The 21,289-nt window shown below is 41.7% G+C and overlaps 2 protein-coding genes across 2 annotated transcripts; both read right to left on the reverse strand.

Annotated features, from left to right (window-relative positions):
- Positions 1–164: 164 nt before the first annotated feature.
- Positions 165–12,848, reverse strand: mcoln2 (mucolipin TRP cation channel 2). Its single transcript, XM_084011827.1, has 14 exons — positions 12,710–12,848; positions 11,910–12,066; positions 11,338–11,511; positions 10,360–10,516; positions 9,850–9,928; positions 9,663–9,759; positions 9,429–9,528; positions 8,440–8,552; positions 8,131–8,280; positions 7,214–7,315; positions 6,997–7,119; positions 4,784–4,990; positions 4,498–4,631; positions 165–1,235 (listed from the first exon to the last, which is right to left on the reverse strand). Exons 1-14 carry the CDS (start codon positions 12,751–12,753, stop codon positions 1,199–1,201), a joined length of 1,674 nt encoding a protein of 557 aa, XP_083867953.1. The 5' UTR covers positions 12,754–12,848; the 3' UTR covers positions 165–1,198.
- Positions 12,849–14,567: 1,719 nt separating this feature from the next.
- Positions 14,568–17,635, reverse strand: LOC311014560 (uncharacterized protein). The gene is made up of 7 exons (XM_084011221.1): positions 17,005–17,635; positions 16,825–16,917; positions 16,642–16,737; positions 16,468–16,563; positions 16,125–16,219; positions 14,773–14,874; positions 14,568–14,674 (listed from the first exon to the last, which is right to left on the reverse strand). The coding sequence occupies exons 1-6, from the start codon at positions 17,023–17,025 to the stop codon at positions 14,847–14,849; spliced, it is 429 nt and encodes a 142-aa protein (XP_083867347.1). The 5' UTR covers positions 17,026–17,635; the 3' UTR covers positions 14,568–14,674; positions 14,773–14,846.
- Between the last annotated feature and the right edge of the window lie 3,654 nt (positions 17,636–21,289).

Consider the following 21,289-nt stretch of genomic DNA (forward strand, 5'->3'; position numbering starts at 1 on the left):
TCAAATCTTCTAATTAATACAAATATGCAAAGCTTTGGGAAACGTCAGAAATAAGAGTTTTTCCTTTCTTTACCTCACCACCACTATACTTCACTTATTTAGTATTATTAATAAAATGTAACATGTCAGTCACAGGGGCCCATTTTCTACATAATGTGTAGTTTTGATACTTCAAGTACATATTGCTGATACTTGTTTGCTTATAGTTTACTCATATAAAAAGGATACCAATACCACATCTTTCACAAAAAGGTGCAGTGCAAATTCACAAACCACCCTGAATCAAACCCTGTTTGCACATCGGTTCACATGAAAATCCCCAAATCAGTTATTCTGGATGAAATTATAGAAGCATCTTACTGAGCCAGACAGAGTTGTTTTTCTGTGTGGAACCGAGTTTAAGGAAGCACCACTGATTTTATCGAGTTAAAAGCGATGTCGTGCTGCAGCTTGTCTGGACGTCTACACCTGCTCGTTGATTTGCTGATAAAACTGACTGGTTCTGTTGTTCTGGTTTAGTCATTCAAATCTCCCGTCTTACTCACACTCAGTGATGCAATTTACACCTTTGGAGCACTTTTAAAACGCAGCTCTTATGAAATTTGTACGGTGACGTTTTAAACATTTTATATCAAGTTCCCATCACTGCAGATTTGATATCGGCCGTGTAAATATTTCACTGTGGGACACGGCTTCGACTGCTTACGTGTGAATAAACAAAAAAAAAAAAAAAGGAAAACTCACTGTGCACACATGCAGCAAAGACTGAAAACTCTTAAATGAACAAATGAAAAGATAAGCTTTACTTTAAGACAACACTTGACAAATAAATTACATTGCACTGCAACACATATCGTTGCAATATAGCACCAGTGTTTGCAGCCACAGCAAACTCTGACTCCAGTCCTTTCAGGCAACCAAATGCACGAAGAGACCTTTAAAAAAAGCAAAAAAGGCCCAGTAAACTTCAACAGCATCCCAAACTCCAATAGACACCGTTATGAAACTTTTCTTTCCAGTTCCAGCTCAAACTCCAGTTTGACGTTTCATATTGCACTTCACAGAATTGATAACTCTGCACTTTTGGAGGATTTTGCAGCGGATGGTTTGATCTCGAAGTCTGGTCTCAGACGTGAGAGCTCATGTTCTCGGCACCCTCCTCCTCCCCGATCCGTGTCCTCTGGAGGCCAGACAGCGGTCAGCTGATCAGCACGACATCGTCACTTTCAGGAACTCTGCAACAACACGATCCAAACAGAAGGAGTATAATGTACATGCTTTCTCCTGGAAATTGCCCCCATGGGGACGAATAAAGTGATTTGAATTGGAAGGCATCAATACGGGTCCCTTAATTGATGCATCTGAACACAATTATGTCACAAGTTACTCCTCAGTGACCTTGACTTACAGTCTACAACATTCATTCTTGTTTCTTCTGAGAAGTCGCATCCAATGTGTCTAAAATGCATATATTCTGCCCCGGACACACAGAGAGACAACGAAGGGATGCAGGAAGAGGTTTGGGTGTTCCGAGTGATTTCTACCCATTTTGAGAATAAAACCACCCAAACAGGCATGTTGAAAATGACAGCCTTGTCACCAAGAGTCCTTTTTTTAACTATAGACTGGTTTAAAATAACTTGTTGCCCTTCTTCAGGACTTACTCGTCACAGAACCACCAAAGAACCACCAAAGAACTACAAGTCGGCCCTCTTTTATCCACAGTGTCTGTATCCGTGCTGGAAGTGAGTTGACTATTAAATTCTTAAATACTTCATTTACACACACTACAAAAAGCACATTGCCATCACCAGATGAGCTTATTATGAGTGTAGCACTAAAGCATGGTGGACTAGTAGACAGTTGCATAGACAGCACACCCACTCCAGAGAAGTACAATACAGTTCCGGCCCCCACTGATGCCTGTTGCCCACCTTAACAACTTACTACGACCACCATTTTTGTTTTCTATTAGTCTGATGAGCACGGAAAACCGTTAAATGTCGGTTCTACTCCTATTCTGTTCCTGTGGTCCAACCCGACTCTGTAGTACATTTAGCTTTAGTTTAGCACTCCCTTCGTCAATTCTTTTTCTAAATGTCTCCAAGTCATTTTAAATCCAACTTTCGTTCCTTCTTGATTTCTTAACGTGATAAGATGATAAAAGTAGGAAGAGGCTAATGGCATGCAGATGAAATTTCACCCAGTAGGTTGAGACATTACCATGTTAGACGAGAACGCTGATCTAATATTTGTAAGCAGAGAGAGACAAAGATGATCATGAAAATTCAATTTGGAGACTGCAAATGACTGCAATTACAGAATCAGTGTAACTTGACAAGAGTCCTCGTAATGACGAAAAGACAGCAACTGTAAAAAAAAGATAAATCCACAGAGACGCTGCATAGTCATTTGTCTTGATTCACGTTGCACTATGACACATTATTACATAATGGCTCTGTAACTGAAACCATACTTCCTTAAAACACTGACTTCGCTACTTACCGACATGCTCACGCTATCGCCAAGCTGACTGCCTTTCCTGTTCTGGATTGTGTTAATATCCGGTAAAATTACACTGATGGAAAACCCAAGAGAGCTGATACTATTTCTTACAGTATGCAAGCAATATGAGGAAAACATTTCCTGCATTAATGGTTTTTTGTAGTTGAGGTTCCGGCTTGCAGAAAATAGTTTGATGGCAAAAGCAAAAAACTGTACAATATACTAGTTGCTTTGCTGGGAATTTAAAAAAGCCTTTTCGTAATTGTTATTAAAAAGCAGATAATTAAAGAGGAAGCAATGAATATTCAAAGTACAAGTTGGTACAAGTACCAGGAAATCAATGGCCTGATGATGAAGAACGAGAGACTACAGTGCAAGTCCTTCCACACACAAAGCACCGGAGAGTCATTGAATTTTACTGCACTGCACATTAAAAAAAAAAGGCAACCAGAGTTAAACTTGCACCACACATCAAGCTCAAAATCAAATGACTCTCCCCAAAAAACCGCCGCGCTTTGACAAAAACTTTTCTGGCTCAGTTGGCCGAGTTTCACCCGAGTGCGCCTGTTTATTCGGGAGGCAACACAGAAGCGAAGGCTGTGGGGGTGAAAGGGAGTGGGGGGGTTCTTCCCAGTGCACGGCCTCAGTCTCTCTGTAATCAGCCCATCACTGGGTGTGTCTGCATAGCTCCCACCACTAATTTCATTGCTCTCAGACCACGCAGGAGCGAGCCAAACCACAGCGTGGAGGAAACTCCTGCCGGCTGCCTGCCGATGAGAGAGATTGGCTCATAGTAAAGGAATGAGCAGAAAACGGGGACGTATAGACAAAACGCTTGTTGTGGCAACGAGGTGAAAGCAAAGCAAACTCCTCGGGGAAGCTTTTCTGCACGTGTAATGTTTGTGTGCAAGTCATTTGCTTAAAGTTACAAGGAATTGCTCAATTGTGTACATTTAAAACAGATGCCTCTATATGACCTCCACGCAAACGGGACCATCAGCAAGCATTTTGGCTTTTTCTATACAGTTCTATATGGTTATTGTTTTGCCCATCATTGGGTCCAATTGGCCGCTAAATTAGAGGAAGTGTTTTATGGCACGCAGGTCGACCACAAACTCCTCCGGCGGTCGGAGCTCCGGCGGGTGGAGGAGCACTCTGCTGCAGCGGAGGAGCAGAGCTTCACCTCGCTGGTCTGACGGCCACATTGCTGGGCCTGCTGGACAGAAGGGAGGCACAGGAGAACCCGGACCAGCATTGTGTAGGGGGAACCGTCTGTCAGACCTAAAGGAACCCTGGTGATTGGAAACACTACCGCTTTTGTCCACAGGGGACACCGCAGCTTCTAAAAGTCACACGTTTAGGTGAATGTGTGATACAAAACTGCTGTACATTCAGTTTCTTAAAACCGGCCCGAAGCACCTGGTACATCTTTCTAGAGCGTCAAAAAATGGTCAATTACTCAACTGACGGATATAAAAGAGGCAACTATTTTAATAATAATTACTCATTATGTCCATGTCCAAGGACAAATGGCAAATATGTGATGCTTCCAGCTTCTCAAATTATGAGGATGCATTTCTTTTTTCGGTTTTATATCATTATAAACCGAGGCTCTTCGGGTTTTGGGCTGTTGGTTAGACAAAACAAGACAATAGAAGATCAACTTGGACTTTAGGGAAACTTCTATTTTTCTACTTTTTTGTAGGCAAATCAATGTCCCCCGAAAAATATATAAAAAATTAAGCAGATTGACCATTACTTGCAGCTCTACATCTTTCCAGGCAAAATCCAATAAATAATTTCTCACAATTAAAATGTGAGGATTAAAGAGCGCCAACTCAAATTAAAGTAGAAGACATCTCTGTGCGACCCATGTTGTCTGTTTGACATCACCGATTCCACTAAACGGTTAAGTTCAGACAGTTCCGGCTTTGAGCGCGTGTGCAGCCGTGTGCGTGAGTAAATATTATCGAAAGCATCATAACCTCGTACCGTTGGCAGCAGCACAACACGGAGTATCTAATGTGAACATCTGCCTGGCTGCTCTCCTCCACGACGGGGAAGTCTTTCTGCTCTCTGAGGAACTTCTGCAGGTCGGTCAGCGGGAATTCATCCTTCTGGAACCTCTGTGGGTGAACACACAAGCAAACTTACTGACTTACAACGTTGTGAAGAAGAAGGGAGACGTCCTGCTGTAGATGCCACTAATCAAATCAGCTTATCCTTAAGTTACTGAACTCCCTTTACAAGATACATCTATAAAAACAAACAGAAGTACCTTGACGGTCTCATAGGCGTCGGTGATGAGGGCGATGAAGAGCGACAGCACCATGTAGATGAAGAGGGAGATGAAGGAGTAGAGGTAGGCCCGGCTGAAGAGCCACACCAACGTGTTTTTGTCCTTCAGCTGGGCGAAGGTGGTGAACATGTCGTCGCCGTTCAACAGGGAGAACAGGCACTCGGCCACGCGACTCAGACCCTCGAACTACGGAGATGGAGACGATGGGTCGGACGGTTAACAGCCAGTCAAGAGAAATCTTATGAACTGTGAGATGAAAGCAGTAAAGCAGAAATAAAATACACATTTCTGCAACAGAAACTGGGTTTTTTTTGGATTTGGATTTATCTTATCACCTAAAAAAGGTTTTCAAAATAAAAGAAACAACTGGTTGAACTGGCCAGCACTGGAGGGCTCGTTAATAAATAAACGATGATACACCAAATCATCATTTCTGATTCAGTAGCAACATGGGAACCACGAGACAAAGCAACAAGTGCGTTCAAGAAATCAACATGCACACCCAAATCACATTTTGTCTGTAGATTTGCTATATGTTTGTTGTGTGGTCCTTCCAAAGAAGGACGATGAGGTGGAAGCTCCATGCAGGACGTGATAGGATCTAAACACAACATCCTGATCCCACTGCGACAGTATGGATTCCAGCACTTGAAGACGTGTGGGACGGCAAGTCTAAGTCCTACAACATCCTCTGTTTATTCCTTCAGTAAATACACAGAGGGACCTGGAGGGGCCGACAAGTGTACTACGTGGGGACTCCCCTAGCAACAGCAATGTAAATATCGTGACCAAGTCTCAGCAGACCGCAGCGTTGGACAAACAGGGAACTGAAACCTGTTTACCTAAACTGTAATCATATCAGCACTGCAAGACAAGTCACTTTCACTTCCACTGAAACTGCAATTAACGTGACTCTTGTTATATTTAATTAACCGCTCTCGTGCTTTGTGTAAATCTTACGCACTAATACATCAGTGCCATTTACTAATTAAAAAGCATTCATGGAAATCCTTCAAGTTATGGTCCAACGAGCATGTGATCCTTAAGTAAACGGACCTGACAAACGCACTTCAAATCTTTCCACAGCTTATTTACTGTTGTTACTCCTCTTCAGTTTTTAAGATTACCAGCAAATTCCCATTTGGTGAGTGAGACCCCCCGGGGCGGCTGATCTCAGTCTATCTCACATCTGTGCCTCTTACAGTATGAGAAATGCTTGTTTAGACGCCCACCGCTGCTCGGACTTCCGTAAATAATTTATCTTAACGGGCGAGGACAGCTAAACACACACATATTTTCCCTGATGGCACAAGGATCTCCCAGTTAAGGTGTTCATCTGGGTTGAAGCTGTAGGTCTCCCCCTGTCCAATGTCCATTCATTGCTATTAAAATACATGCAAATAAAATGCATATAATCTCCTTTTACCTCCACACTGTCCTCTGTCTGATAAATGTGTGCACATGAATGAATGTGTGTAGATATTTGGTCCTCAGGACAGAAAGCTGCTCTCATTGAAGCTTGGAGTTTCATGGACGAGACATATACTGACATCTAGTGGTCATATATATCCAGTGTGTTTAAAAAAAAAATACAATAAAAACATCAATGATGTGAAGTTGTTACCGGACAAAGAAGACAATTTAGTTCCCTAAATTTGCAGGACATTCGACAAGACAAATAAAAGGCTAAATAACCGTGGGGATAAAGTCTGAGTTAGTTACACTTTTACATAACAATTTTGAGTAAACCGATGAATCATGTCAAAAAGACACCAGTATTTTTATTTAAATGTGGTAAATGATACAAAACACCTGTGTTTATTAAGAGTGATGATGAATATTATTATTTTAAATAATTATTATTTATGTAAATTAAATATTTCCCCTGTATGAATCTACACACTTATATAAAATTTAAAAAATTAAATTCTGTGCAATAACCAGTAATACTCACTGCAGTCAGATTGGATTGTGTTCTATGAAAGAATGCCGTTTCACACGATATTGTGCACACATGCACGTTTGGGAACTCCTAATGCAACATTTTAATTTTTCTTGTCGACCTCAGCAGTTCTGCAGGAAAGAGTCATAACAGTTCCCCTAATTCCCCCACACGACTCACTAATAGTCAGTATGGAGAGTCACACCAGCAACTGCCCCGCCATAAACTCTACATCCTCAAACCAACCAACCTTCTCGTGGTACGGCCCGAGCACGATCCACCCGCAGAAGGTGTAGCCGAGGTAGATCATGCCGGCACAGCAGCAGAAACGCAGGACCTTAGGGAAGGCTGCTTTCATGGTTAAAATCAAGACCTGGCACACAGGAAGGATGGAAACAGAAGGATTGTTAACTTCATCAGGGGGGTTTAAAACGCACGAGTGGGAAAAAAAAGGTTCACAGACTTACATTGTATTTCTGGAAGTATCCCAGGTACCTGATCACACTGACCCACACCATTAACGTAGACGTTCCCAGGAAGATACTGCACACATCGTAGCTGGTCAGACTCTACAGAACAGGGGGGGACAAAAATCACGTGTCATACTTGGAAATCAGGCCTCAAACTCAGCGTCTGATGCACTGATCAGGGGAACACAGTCAGAGAAAGTCACATTTTAAGTTAAATTAAAGCGGTATGACTCACGTTATTTGTGTTAAACCGAGACGTGACATGTGTGTAATCTTTTTCTTGGGGCTTAAAGTACAATGTGGAACTCCAACAGAGGAAAAGCCTATCAGTTATTAACTGTGTGAGACATAATGTCACAGTTTGCTTTTATGGTCTAGGGTTATTACAGAAATACTTCCGAGGACATTTTGTTCCATCTAACAAAAACATTTTCCCTCTACTGTAGATAAACTCATTGTTATGGTTTATCGTTTATCTTCATTTCCCCGTTTGAGTTCACAAATGAAGGAGTTTGCCGTCATTTAGGAATGTGGAATTATTAACTTTATTGCATATCACAGAAACAAGCTATCCCTTAAAAACAACACCCTGTGAAATAAAAGCCTCAGAAGATTATTTCTGCTTCTGTCAGAATCCATATGATGGCTTTAAAAAGGACAGTCAGGTTAATACTTTTACTCTTTAGTCCAAAGTCTGCCAGACACTGAGACACTCCCACAATTTATTTCTCAATTGCTTCATAAATCAAAATGTGATGCAGACATCTGCACATTACTCCGACTCCTTTAAAACCTTTACTTTAATGATTTTCTTTTTCTTGACTTGACTTTTACAGCATGGGGAGGAGTCAAGGATTCAGGTCCCAAGTCCGGCTCAAACTTTAACCACCTCTGAAGTAAATGAGTCAGTTTACCTTTGCTTGTATTTCCATCTTCAGGATGGATCCAATAATGGCCAAGAGGTCGCTGACGATGACCAGCACATACCAGCCATTCAGGAACTCCTTCTGGTCGTCCTCACACACTTTACGGTTGTAGTTGTCGTGGAAGAATCTGGAGAATCTCTAAAAAACATACAAATGTCAATTCAGTCTCCTAAAAAGAGAGAGACGTTATTATTTAAATGTTTTGCAACATCGTTATTTTGCAATTATAGTGGCTTAAGAAAAGGAAAGTAATATAAGAAGATATTATCTAGTGTGAGTCGAGACTTGAAGACTGACCTGGAGTAACCTCACGGCCAGGACGATGGAGCGGGTGCACAGCACGGCCGACGTGAGGCAAACAACAATGACGAAGGCGTCAAATACTAGCAGATAGTGTGTGTTCTTCTGGGCTGGAACACAGAAGTGTGTGTGTGTGTGTGTGTGTGTGTGAGAGAGAGAGAGAAAGTTTATCTTTGACATAACTCCCTCACAGTCAGTACTGATAACTTCACGTTTACAGGAAACTCCTCGCTAACAGCCAACAGAAAAAGCTACATTTTTGGGGGCCAAATCGTTTTTACATTTTCAGAAATATACAAAAGATGGGTTTTTTTGGCGAACATGTAGTACATAAAAAATAAGAGATAACATATTTACAGGTGCACATACATAATGTGAAACAAATTGACACGACATATTAATAAAGTTCTTCGTCTGAAACGTACAATAATATGCATATGTAAATATCTCTGGGAAAAGCCAAATTCAATAAACGGCTCATAAATCACATGATCTCTTCAGTTCTTTGCTCTTTATTGGGGAACAAGCTTTCTGCTGGAGCCCTTACTGGTAAAATAAGACCACAAGATCAAAGGTTCCCCAAATTTTGTTCACATTTATCTCAAAAAACAGCTTTGCTCAGAGTCAAACGTTTTCTCATTATCTATGTCGCTCTTTTCAAATGCGCTCCAATAATCTTCTGCTCCAAAAATGAAAAAATACATTTTGGACAAATCATCAGAAACCGACAGACTTAACTGACGTAAAGTTTGTGGGAATTATACATATTTAGACCCGTGTGTGTGATTCATGGGATATTCTGCCACTAAAGGGATGCTACACATGCCAAAAGGTGTATATACCTCTTAATTGGCTTCGTATTCCCATTCTCCTCTGGGAATACTAAGGTGGTTTGAATCAACATCTTCTTCCCAAAAATGTGAACATTTGTTTAAAGTGCTTAGCGAGGTCAACCTGCTGAATGCGATCATTTCTACGACACTTACCCGTCCCAGATATCTTCCAGTCTTCACACGTGGAGCTCTGAGCATCTATGTCCAGGAACACCTTCACTTTTCCACTGTGACACTGGTTGTCGAATGTTATCTAGACGAGACCAAGGGAAGTAGATTAGCAAAACGACGAGGAAAGTTTCATCAAATGTTATGTGAGCAATGTTTTGAAGTTGCTGCAAAGTAAACTTTATTTCATAATGATAAAAAACTACAGCTGAGCCGCACCGTAACGTAGAACGAGTAGCAGTCAGGTAACTCCCGCGAACGCACCGTCTGGAGGTTGATTCCTTTCAGCTGGAACTTTATTTTGATGTCAACGAGCCTGAAAGCAAAAATGGAGGATTTGAATGTACCTCCAAAAAGAAAAAGTAAATGATGCATGAGAGCTGCAAACACATACAATACATTTTACCTGTAAAAGTCCAGCTCGAAAAAGGAAGAATTCTGGGTTTTCCATAGGTTTGCAGTCTTTGGATCATGTGGCATACAAACTGAGAGAGAGGGAGATGAACAGAGGGAGAAAATAAACAAAAGGCCTTTGTCATTAATGCAGGTTCTAACATAACAAATTAAATCGCATTCCGTCTCTAGAATTCATTTTTTGACTGTTTTAAAGACACGCAGAGGTAATCCTGAAATGAACTGTACTGTTACTAAAGATGCACCAATAGCGATGTCGGATTTTGGGCCAATAATGACTCAAATAGCCGGATCGGTGACAATGGAGTCCATCTATTCAATTCCATTATTGTTGATATACATTATATACCAGAATTTGAAAATCTGTTGACCAATTGGCATTTAAAAAAAGAAATTACACTTTTATTGTAATTCCTAAAACCCAGGTATGTCCATCGGTACTGGGAAAAGTGACATAATCCGCATGTCCAAAAGGAAACAACAATACAATGTTGTCTCTCACCTGTTTCCAGCTGGGCATCGATATCATAGGCCTCGTCCGAGGGCTGCACACTTCCTCTCCGGTAGTACTCTTTGCAGAGGACGAGAGGCAGCACGTTGCCGTCCTCATCCTCACCGTAACTGATGGGACCCACAGAGAGCCGGCCCAACTGGCTGTACTATAAATGTCAGAAGCCTCAGGTAAAATCAGACTGCAACAGGGCCATTTACAGCATGTTGAATTAGAAGCTGCAAAATATCACACAAAGCATTGTGAAATATTAACTGAATAAAACATATCAAAAATAATTTTACAGTTTTGATTGTTTTTCCATTTCCGTATGGCTTAAAAGAAGGAAATTGTAAAAAAAAAAAAAAAGTCAGTAACATAAGGAAAGAGAAACTCAAACCTACAACACTTTAGTTCAACTTTACTTCTGTTTTTTTTTTTTAGTTCCCATTGATTTCTAGGATTCATCAAACTTTTCTTATTTCATAAAAACTGTCCAACGCAGAGAAACATAACTTTTACTTTTGAGGAAGATTTTCAAAAAGCAAAACGATCATATAATTAAATTTAGATTATTACATGTTTTATAGTAATCAAATGGTTTCTTACTAAATTACAAAAATACTTTGGTTCATTGATTCCAATTAAGACCTTTGGATGATAGTGTTTGCATTCAGCTTCTGAATAAATACATTTACTTTGTTTACATTTAAGGAGTTCCTGTACTGTCATAACTGCTGAAGTTGGGTTTTTTTTTTTTCCTTACAGATGTGTTTTCGGTGGCATCTCTCCAATTCTCCGGCATGTGCAAAAGTATTTGCACATGATGCAACACCTGCCCTTATAGGGCTACGGGGGCGGGGTTTTTCTCTCAACAGAGAGTAATAGAAGTTCAAGAGAATGGTCCTGCATGAGGCCCATAGTTAGTTAGTTAGGGTGTGTGTGTGTGTGTGTGTGTGTGTGTGTGTGTGTCCAGAGGGTGGAACTTGCCTGATCCAGGACATAAAACAGACTGTCATAGACACTCTGTTGGGTGTAGACTGCGACGCTGTAGTCGTCCTCATCCACCCCGCTGTAGTCCTTCAGGAAGAGGTTTTTGAGGGCCATCGTGTTCTCCTCCTTATAGGACACCACCAGCTGGTTGCTGAGGCCAAACAATATGAGCTAGGGGAGAAGGGATGTAGATGCATTACATTTAAGCCTGTTTATTTTTGAATATTTTCAAAGCCAATTCATATTTGTTTAAGAAGTGAATTTGAAGTCATTCATTAAATCGTTCATCATTGTGTCCCTCGTTTACTTTTGTCCACCATCGAAACAACAAAATAAACTTCTGGTGCAACATAAGAACAAATATCTGTTTAGTCAACTTCATCACGTGCATCTGTGGGGTTCACTTATTTCATCATCTTCCATTTGAAAAGAAGCTCAGATTGTATATAGGACCCTGTTTGTGTAATATGATACACATTTAAAAACACACATCCTAACAGCTCTGGGGAGTGTTTTCTGGGTGGATCTCCTTTCCACCAGATCTACATTAATTCCCACACTGTGCATACTTGTGTTGTGATCATGACGATCTTCAGAATCTGCACCACGAGTTTCCAGGGTTTGTGTTGCCGGGTCCGGTACTTCTCACACGGGCTCATGAAGTAATACTTCAGGTCATCTCTCAGATTGTCCTCTTTGATCACGTCTTGATTCGACGCCGCAGAGCTGAAACCAAAAGAAAAAAAGAGTCACAAAAATGTAATATCTTACACAAATTATAATATGAAGAAGCCAAGACATTCAGGGTGGAGAAGGGGGGTAAAAAACAGAAGTGAAAGCTGCAGTTATTTCATGATGATAATATTTGAGCAATAGTCATCCCTCACAGGAAGGACTCCATGTACCAAGTACACTGGCTGCATTCATGCTGCTGCCCAGGTTTAAGTCCAAGGTTAGCTCAGGGAGTGCACTTTCAGTATTTCCCCCCACAGTTGTGTCGCCCACAAGCTCTCCCTCTACTTGTACTGGAAAATAACCATAAAGGAGGTTTACGGTGAATCAGACATTTTACAGGCATTTTCAGCTGAATTGTTTGAAATAACTGTCTGATCCTGTGAGGAAGAATTAAATGAGAGGTGCTGTAAAAAAGTTAAGGCAACAATGTTTGGATATTTAAAAAGGTTTTATGTTCATTGTGGCAAATAAATCCGATATTTCAGTTAGTTTGGCCTAAAATCATATTTTAGAGACATAATTCTAAAACTATTTCACACTCAACCAAGTTTTTCGTCCAAACAAGCCGCTAAGCTGGTGTCCAACGCCGATCATTACAAAAAACACACACACACACACACATATATTATCATACCTGATTGAATTGCTCCTGTCCAGATATCGAACCAATAATTCCATGATTGATTATCCACGTGGTAGTTTGTCGAAAGGCTGACAGACAGTTAAAACGAAGAGAAGTCTCTTCAGCTGGGCTTTCTGCGACACCAGGCACCTTCCACTCAGCCAATCAGGAAATGAGTTTCAGGCGGCTCAAAGGTCTCCTATCTCCGGCCCGCGGACCCACCGGGGGCCACCGAGAGGATCGAGATGGGTCCAAAAAAGAAAAAAATAGTGCTTTTTTATCTACTGTTCACCAATTATTGTTGGGATTATGTCTTTAGCAAAAACAAAAAAAGTAGTTTATTTCTGTAATTGTTTTATTTATTTTAGGAATAACTGTCGGGGAAACACTTTTATTAGTGATGAAGTAATGTGTGAATATATTAAAACATATTATCAGTCTATAAAATCTATAACTGTTTTAAGTTGCTGCATGTAAACTTCCCCATGGCTGCAAAAACACCTCCATAAAAATATGACCAGTGTCTGAATGGTGTCCCTTAACGTAAAACCGGCCTCACATCACACCGGGTCATAGCCAACACACAGAAACACTCCTCGGTGGGGTTTAACATCTGAGGAAGTGTAGGTTGATAGTTGAAGTCCATATTGTTTAATAGAAATGCAAACTGTGACGTGACCATATTTGGGTGTAATTTCACCGTGTAGTAGTATGTGTGTGTGTGTGTGTGTGTAAGTAGGTATGATGCTCAAAGTAGTAAAAAAGAAACTTTAAAAACATTCACACAAATGAATGCTGAAGAAGTTATGACTTTCATTCATAGTTTTCATCCTGGTCAGTGAACATTTCTCACAGCATCCTTCGTTTGTGTGCACACTCACAGGATGAACAGTTTCAGTTTTGGGATGAGATAGGTGGGGATTGCTTCAGATGTGACATCAAAACCACTTTTAAGGAAATGCATCTCTGCTGATAGATGAGTATTGTGAAAGATTGTTGAGGAGAATGTATTTTGCATGAGTCCAACAGCAGGCCATTCATGATATCTGCTCCTCTGCTGCTGCTCTCCAAGACCCAAGATATCCCAAATCCAATGGATTGGTCAGTGTGGATGTTTGACATAAGCTGAGTGACTTCAAACAGGACAAACAACTAATTATTTGTATTGTTTTATTAGCAAAAGATATATTTATTTATATAATCCCATACCAAGTAAACATTACTGTGATAAGCCACCAGATATGAAACATTATATACTTACGGTGTTTGGAAAAGAGGTTTCTAGAGATGTTCATATATAAACTTTATATCAATGATTCTGTATTTCCCATGATGCAACCATCCTGCCATGCTTCGTGTTCGCCTCATCCAGTAGAAAGTGAAAACAAGTTGCACTGCTGCCCTAAGCATCGCTTTCTCAAGCCCTCTATATACAAAAAGCTTATTGTACAAAAAAAACAGCATAAATAAGTTGTTTTTATCCCTTTTAATATTAAAAAATCTAAATGTGTATTTCAACATTAAAATTGAATCATTGTGATAATTAAGCTCTTCCCTTAGAAAAACCTGACCCTGATTCTACCTAAGGCCCTCGAAAACACCACATCAAGTAATACGGTTTCAACATATCCGCCTGCCGTTTCCTTCATACCTGATGTCGTCTGGCTGCGGTTGAATAAAACATTTTGCTCTTTCTAACCGATGAAGTGCAGCTGAGCAAAAATCTCCATTTAGCGGCTCTGTGATGACGGTTGTGATGGTGACTGCGATGGCCTAAACAGAGAAGAATGCAGCTTTGTGTGCGACAATATCGACAAAATATAGGCAGAGCAGCAGACGTTGTTGGTGTTGTTTGTGTGTTACAGTCTTACAGCCTCTCACAGCGCAGGCCGGCGGTGCCCTCCGGACACGTACAGGTGTTGTGAGGACTACGGGTGGCCCCGTGCTGGCAGGGCGGCACACAGGGAGTGGTCACCGCTGCAGAAGCATCACACAGCGAGAGTCTTAATGCAGAGTGACGGCAAACAAAGGTCTTTAAAACACACACACACACACACACACACAGGCAGACCAACCTGTTTCACAGAGACTTCCAGTAAACCCTTTAGCACAGCGGCACCTGTTGAGGCCGACACACACGCCGCCGTTCTTACAAGGTTTCTGACACTGAACCGGCTCTGAGGGACACAGAAGTCAAGATACACCAACGTTTATGCTAGAAATCCACAGAGCAGCTATTGTAGTAGGGTCATTGGTAGAATATAATAGCAATCACTTTATGAATGGAGCATATTTCATGTAGCTGAAATTGACTTTACAATAACAAACACAAATGCAACACATTAAGACAAGTAGACAATAAAAAGACAATAAAAAAGGACGATAATTATAAGCTAAATTAAATGAACAAGATATTGTTTAAAACCTGCAAAATCCACCAGTTTATTATGTAGTCAATAGAGTTCACTTATTATAAAGGCTGTTGGTTTTTTGAAGGCTGCTGGATTTACAAACAGGCCTTTAGAGATGCTGGTGCTGCTCTATAATCTGTGCACATCGCCACCTTGTGGCCGTGGGTGATAGTTTAAAATGAAAGCCACATTTTCTGAAGCCTAAAGGCTGCAACTAACTAGGTTCATTGAAGGGAAATCTGTCAAACACTTCATTGATCTATAAAATGTAAAATAGTTAAGCCAAAGATGACTTCTACAAAATGCTTGTTTTGTCTGGACAGCAATTATAAAGCAAAGGAATTCAGTTTATATAAAAGAAAGAAAATCAGGCAATCTTCACATTTGAGAGGCTGGAACCAGCAATTTTGTTTTGAATTTCTCCTTGAAAAATAATTTAAATGATTGATGATCAGAGTTGCTCCCAATTAATTTTCTGTCATTGACTAATCATTCCCGCTCTGACAGTATTTTTTCCCTCTCAAGTTTATCTCCTAGTAGGGGGATATGGCTTTAAGACAGCAGTAAATGATGATAAATACTGAAAAAGGCAGCAACAGAAAAAGAAAACTGTCTTATCTAAAAAGTGTGAAGTAAATCCAGCCAGAAACCAAGGACATCTCCGCTGCATCCACAGCTGGTAAAAAAGCCCAACAGCTGATGGACTATTGGAATCTTACATATCAGTCCGTGACTCCTGCAGGGAGGTAAAACCTCCTTATGGAAGCAAATTAAAATCAGTGTGCCAGGAGCAGAGAACAAAGTTACCACCTCATCAAAGTTTTTTCATTATATTTCCTGCTTTGCTTGAATTAGGACTTAGTGGACCATCCTCTTGACGATGAGTGGTTATTGATAATATTTGTTTTACTACCTTAAAACACAGGTTGACCATGGGTCCCGTATGTAAAATGAATGCTGACTAACTTTCCCATCATATAACAGTGTATGGATTCAGATGGTGAGTGTAGTTTCACCTATCTGACAACGAGCTCCTTGCCATCCACCGACACACGTGCATTTGTTGACATCCACACATCTTCCCCCGTTTGGCAGGCAGGAGTGCACAGGGCTGCAACACACACACACACACACACACACACACACACACACACACACACACACACACACACACACACACACACACACACACACACACACGGACACACGGTCTGTGTTTGAAAATGATTCTAGGCGATATAATGTGTAAACTAAACACGACATTTTCTACAAGCTTGGAGGCAGGGAGGTAGAAATGACTAGCAATTTCCCAGAAGTACCCAGTTTAACGGATGCCAGATGGTGGTGTTGTTTACTCACGTAAGAGGCACTGGGGGCCGGTGTAGTCAGAGGGACACTGCCAGGTATCAGGCCCCACGCAGCGGCCGCCGTTGGCGCAGGGCAGCTCACACACCGCTGAGACGGGGAGAACGAATGTCAATGAGTCTCTGCAGTGCTCGCTGGTGCAGAAGTGTGGCAGCAGAGGTGACGTACCTGTGTGGCAGCCGGCTCCGGTCCAGCCGGGAGGACACAGACACTTGTTCCGGCGCATGCAGGTACCTCCATGGGCGCAGGGTGGGGAGCACATGGCTGAAGAACACAGTCGACACCGATCCGTTATCTCACAGCAACGGCAAATAACTGTGACGTCAGTATATTCTACAATGATGTTTGCACCTGAGCAGCCTGGTCCAGGGTAGCCGGGAGGACAGGTACAGCTGTTTGGGCCGACACACACTCCATAGTTCTGACACGGAGGGTTACACACAGCTGGAACGGCGGAGACGTTAACAAGAGTTGAGTCATATATTTCACCCCTTACAAAAACAAGAATGAAGCAGTTGATGTTTGACTCACGCTGACACTTGGTGAGGTCATCCGTTCACGCCTCGTACCCCCCCCCAACCTGCAGGTGCAGTTGAACCCACCGGGGCGGTAGTGAGGATCCAAAGAGAAGAGCTAATTATTGTGCTGAATTTTACAGTAATCTCTATACCTCCAAGTACTGCCTTCAATCTAGCTCTGACTTTTTTGACTCTATTCCTAATATTAATCAGCTGAGTGAAGCAGATAGTATTTTTTGCAATCGCCCTATTATATTGAATGAAATCATCAGCGCTATGAACCATTTAAAGATCAATAAATCACATGGAATAGATGGCTTTACAGTCAAATTCTATGAGCAGTTCTGTGAAAGTTTAGCCCCATTTCTAAAAGAAGTATATGCAGAAAGTACAGGCTAACAATGTCGTCATTCAATATCCATGTTGTTTCCTACAGTGTGATTAGAGTGTGTGGATGAAGCATTAAGTTATTACATTTTACTCCATTAGTCTGTCTCTGTATGCCTCGTAACGTTAGTACTCCACTGATAGTTGTTACACCACGGGACTGGTGTCATCGTCAAAAAGAGGTGGGGCAAAGTAAGTTGATATGCATTGTTTTAAGGTACTAGTGAGACTTACAGGAAGTCGAGTTAAAAATTGCCAGATGGCATCACGTTGCGTTGCTGCCTGGCAGCAACCTTTGATTCTGAAAAGTGAAGCCAATCTGAAGTACCTTAAACTTGTATTGTCTCTCTGGCCATCATGGGGTGACTCCACTGGTTGCAAAAATACGTCTGATTGTATAGGGGTTTGGCTGCACGGTGGTGTAGTGGGTAGCAATCTCACCTTGCAGCAAGGGGGTCCCGGGTTCGATTCCCAGTTGGGCCCGGGATCCTTCTGTGTGGAGTTTGCATGTTCTCCCCTTGTGAGCGTGGGTTCTCACTGGCTTCCTCCCACAGTCCAAAGACATGCAGGATGGGGTTGATTGACACCACCTGGGGTCAGTAGGAATTTACAGAATTTCTTATAATGACTCTCTCCGCCATTATTAATCAGTCAGGGACCAATTGTTAGATATCAATGAATCAATCTTACAATCTGAAACGTAAACCCTGAATGCATTGGGTTTTTTTTGGCTCAGAAGAAATATACACAGTAAACGACTTGGCGACAAATTCATATTTATTGAACTAACTAATGATTTAATGTATGTAAATTATGGCTGGATAATCAACTTTTTGGTTTTTTTACGAGGCCTATTCTAGCACACACACACACACACACACACAGCTGATGTTGCTTACAGTCTTGTTTTACACTGCTTACGTGTAGAGATGCTGAAAGAAGGGGGCTGGAAGGAGGCGGATAGTTTTACTATTAAATTATTCTGACAGGCTCTGGTGAATTAGGGTTTGTCAAAGATTTATTAAGGTCCCAGCTGAAGTCAACATGAATCGAAGATCCATTTTTATCCAGATTTTGACAAGACGATGGATTTTGGAGATGAGTGAGAGTTGAGGGATTCAATACTGTTACCACCAACCGAGCCTCAGTCCAGCCAGTAGTTTTAAGACAGCATGACAGACATTGTTTACAGAAAGAGGAGGCTTTTGAGTTTATGTGAAATATGTGATGCTCTAATTCCATGTCTGAACATGCATTCCTCCTGATACTGGTAAAAGAAAGGAAGTAGAAGCCAAAGAGAAAGCATGTGGAAGACAAGGTAAGTGACATCGGAGTAGAATAACAAAAAATAGCAAAACTGTTGGATGGAACGAGGGAGAGATGAAAGGAAAGTGTGAAACACAATGGAGGTTTGCAGTTACAGTATAACGACAACCTTTATCTTGTATCCAGATTTATGAACACGCTACTCAAATGATCACCTCAGCAGATAACTGTGATTTGTAGTATGAATCGTGCTTCTGCTGTCATTAAAACAGCAAACAGAAACACTCAAATCCACCATTCATCATCTTTTACAGTAAGATAAATGTCTCAAGCATAACAACAAATGGGGGAGAGAGAACTAGGATGGAGACATTAATAAAAGGTAGCAGCAGGTGGAGGTTGGGTGGAGAGCGGGATGTAAAGAAAGTGAAAAGAAAGTGTGAGAGGAGAGAGTGGATCGATTGTTGCCCTGCAGCCGAAGCCGCTCACTACATTGCACACCACAGAAAGTTCTTACAGCCGAATGACCCCCAATGTCTCCTTCAATAGGTATCCAACATGATTTAATTAAAAATAAAAATGTTAAGATATTTTCAGGCATAGACACCTTTTTTTATTAGCAGTGGACCGATAGGAAAGACAGGAGAGAGAGGGGGGTGTGCTGGGATTGGAACCTGCGTCCGCTGCGTATGCTCATGGGTACATGGCATGCGCTCTAACCACTCTTCCACCTGCGCGCCACATGATTTAAAAATTGAAGATGATGATACTATGATCTTTGAAAGCTATATCATAGGAAACTGGACTTGCTTTATGTTTTTGAATTTATTTTATTTGACCATTCTTGATATAAATATATGAAACAGCAACCTGTGCCATACATTATATACATAACTATAGTCAGGGATGACACAGTAAAGCCCCAAGGCTTATTTCCATTGTGGTCTCTAATATTTAAATATTTGTTATATATTTTGTCCAACACATTTATATCAATGAGGGTGGAGTCACACAAACAAACAAATACCAGTGTGTGTGACATAATTTCATTCCATGTTCTTTCCCTATTCTTTATTTTTTTCCCTTCATTGATAATAATAATAATAATAATAATAATTTATTTATTTATTTATAATGCACTTTACATCAACTCAATGACCTCAAAGTGCTACAGTGCACAAAAAAGAATCCACAGTCTATGGTGGCTTTGATGTTTTTTTTCCTTCTGTGATTCCATTCCATTCTGATGACATCACAGAGACATCAAAGCAGCGTTGATGTCTCTGTGATGTCACATGTTCAAAGCACTGCAGTCTATAAATAGAGTGCAGGTACTGAACAAACACAACCATTCTTCAAGGTGTTGCAGGAAAGTCCAATCAAGAGATAGAATGCAGAAGCAGGGGGCGAAGGTCAACCAACTGAGGAAGCTTTTTCAGACACAGGAGGAGAAGACAGAGAAGAACGACCAAACCATGCCGAAGCAGGGGACGAAGTTCAACCAACTGAGGAAGCTTTTTCAGACACAGGAGGAGAAGACAGAGAAGAACGACCAAACCATGCCGAAGCAGGGGACGAAGTTCAACCAACTGAGGAAGCTTTTTCAGACACAGGAGGAGAAGACAGAGAAGAACGACCAAACCATGCCGAAGCAGGGGACGAAGTTCAACCAACTGAGGAAACTTTTTCAGACACAGGAGGAGAAGACAGAGAAGAACGACCAAACCATGCCGAAGCAGGGGACGAAGTTCAACCAACTTAGGAAGCTTTTTCAGACACAGGAGGAGAAGACAGAGAAGAACGACCAAACCATGCAGAAGCAGGGGACGAAGGTCAACCAACTGAGGAAGCTTTTTCAGACACAGGAGGAGAAGACAGAACTGGACGACAAGTTTCAAAAGGACCTGGCCGAGTCCCAGCAGAGCTTGCAGACAAGCATCCACCTGCTGGAGACAAAAGTCCGAGAGATGGAGGATGAGAAAAAGGAAATGGAGGACAAGTTCCAAAAGGACCTGGCTGTGTCTAAGCAGAGCTCGGAGACAAGCATCCACCTGCTGGAGACAAAAGTCCAACAGATGGAGGACGACAAAAAGGAACTGGAGGACAAGTTCCAAAAGGACCTGGCTGTGTCCCAGCAGAGCTCGCAGACAAGCATCCACCTGCTGGAGACAAAAGTCCAACAGATGGAGGACGACAAAAAGGAACTGGAGGACAAGTTCCAAAAGGACCTGGCTGTGTCCCAGCAGAGCTCGGAGACAAGCATCCACCTGCTGGAGACAAAAGTCCAACAGTTGGAGGACGACAAAAAGGAACTGGAGGACAAGTTCCAAAAGTACCTGGCTGTGTCCCAGCAGAGCTCGCCGACAAGCAGCTGCCTGCTGGAGACAAAAGTCCAACTGATGGAGGACAACAAAAAGGGACTGGAGGACAAGTTCCAAAAGGACCTGGCTGTGTTCCAGCAGAGCTCGCAGACAAGCATCCACCTGCTGGAGACAAAAGTCCAACAGATGGAGGACGACAAAAAGGACCTGGAGGACAAGTTCCAAAAGTACCTGGCTGTGTCCCAGCAGAGCTCGCAGGCAAGCAGCCGCGTGCTGGAGGCAAAAGTCCAACTGCTGGAGGAGGCCCTGGCCAATGAAGTACAG

This window comes from Eutrigla gurnardus (assembly GCF_963514095.1).
Source record: "Eutrigla gurnardus genome assembly, chromosome: 6".
NCBI lineage: Eukaryota > Metazoa > Chordata > Actinopteri > Perciformes > Triglidae > Eutrigla > Eutrigla gurnardus.

Excerpts from the sequence above, each read along its gene's own strand:
- mcoln2 (XM_084011827.1), bottom strand. The coding sequence starts at position 12,753 with ATGGAATTATTGGTTCGATATCTGGACAGGAGCAATTCAATCAG. Across the intron at positions 8,553-9,428 it reads CTGGAAGATATCTGGGACGG|CCCAGAAGAACACACACTAT; the intron begins GTAAGTGTCGTA and ends TCTGTGTTCCAG. Across the intron at positions 7,316-8,130 it reads AGATGGAAATACAAGCAAAG|AGTCTGACCAGCTACGATGT; the intron begins GTAAACTGACTC and ends CCTGTTCTGTAG.
- LOC311014560 (XM_084011221.1), bottom strand. The coding sequence starts at position 17,025 with ATGACCTCACCAAGTGTCAGC. Across the intron at positions 16,220-16,467 it reads CGGCCCCCAGTGCCTCTTAC|CCCTGTGCACTCCTGCCTGC; the intron begins GTGAGTAAACAA and ends TGTGTGTTGCAG. Across the intron at positions 14,875-16,124 it reads AGGAGCTCGTTGTCAGATAG|AGCCGGTTCAGTGTCAGAAA; the intron begins GTGAAACTACAC and ends TGTGTCCCTCAG.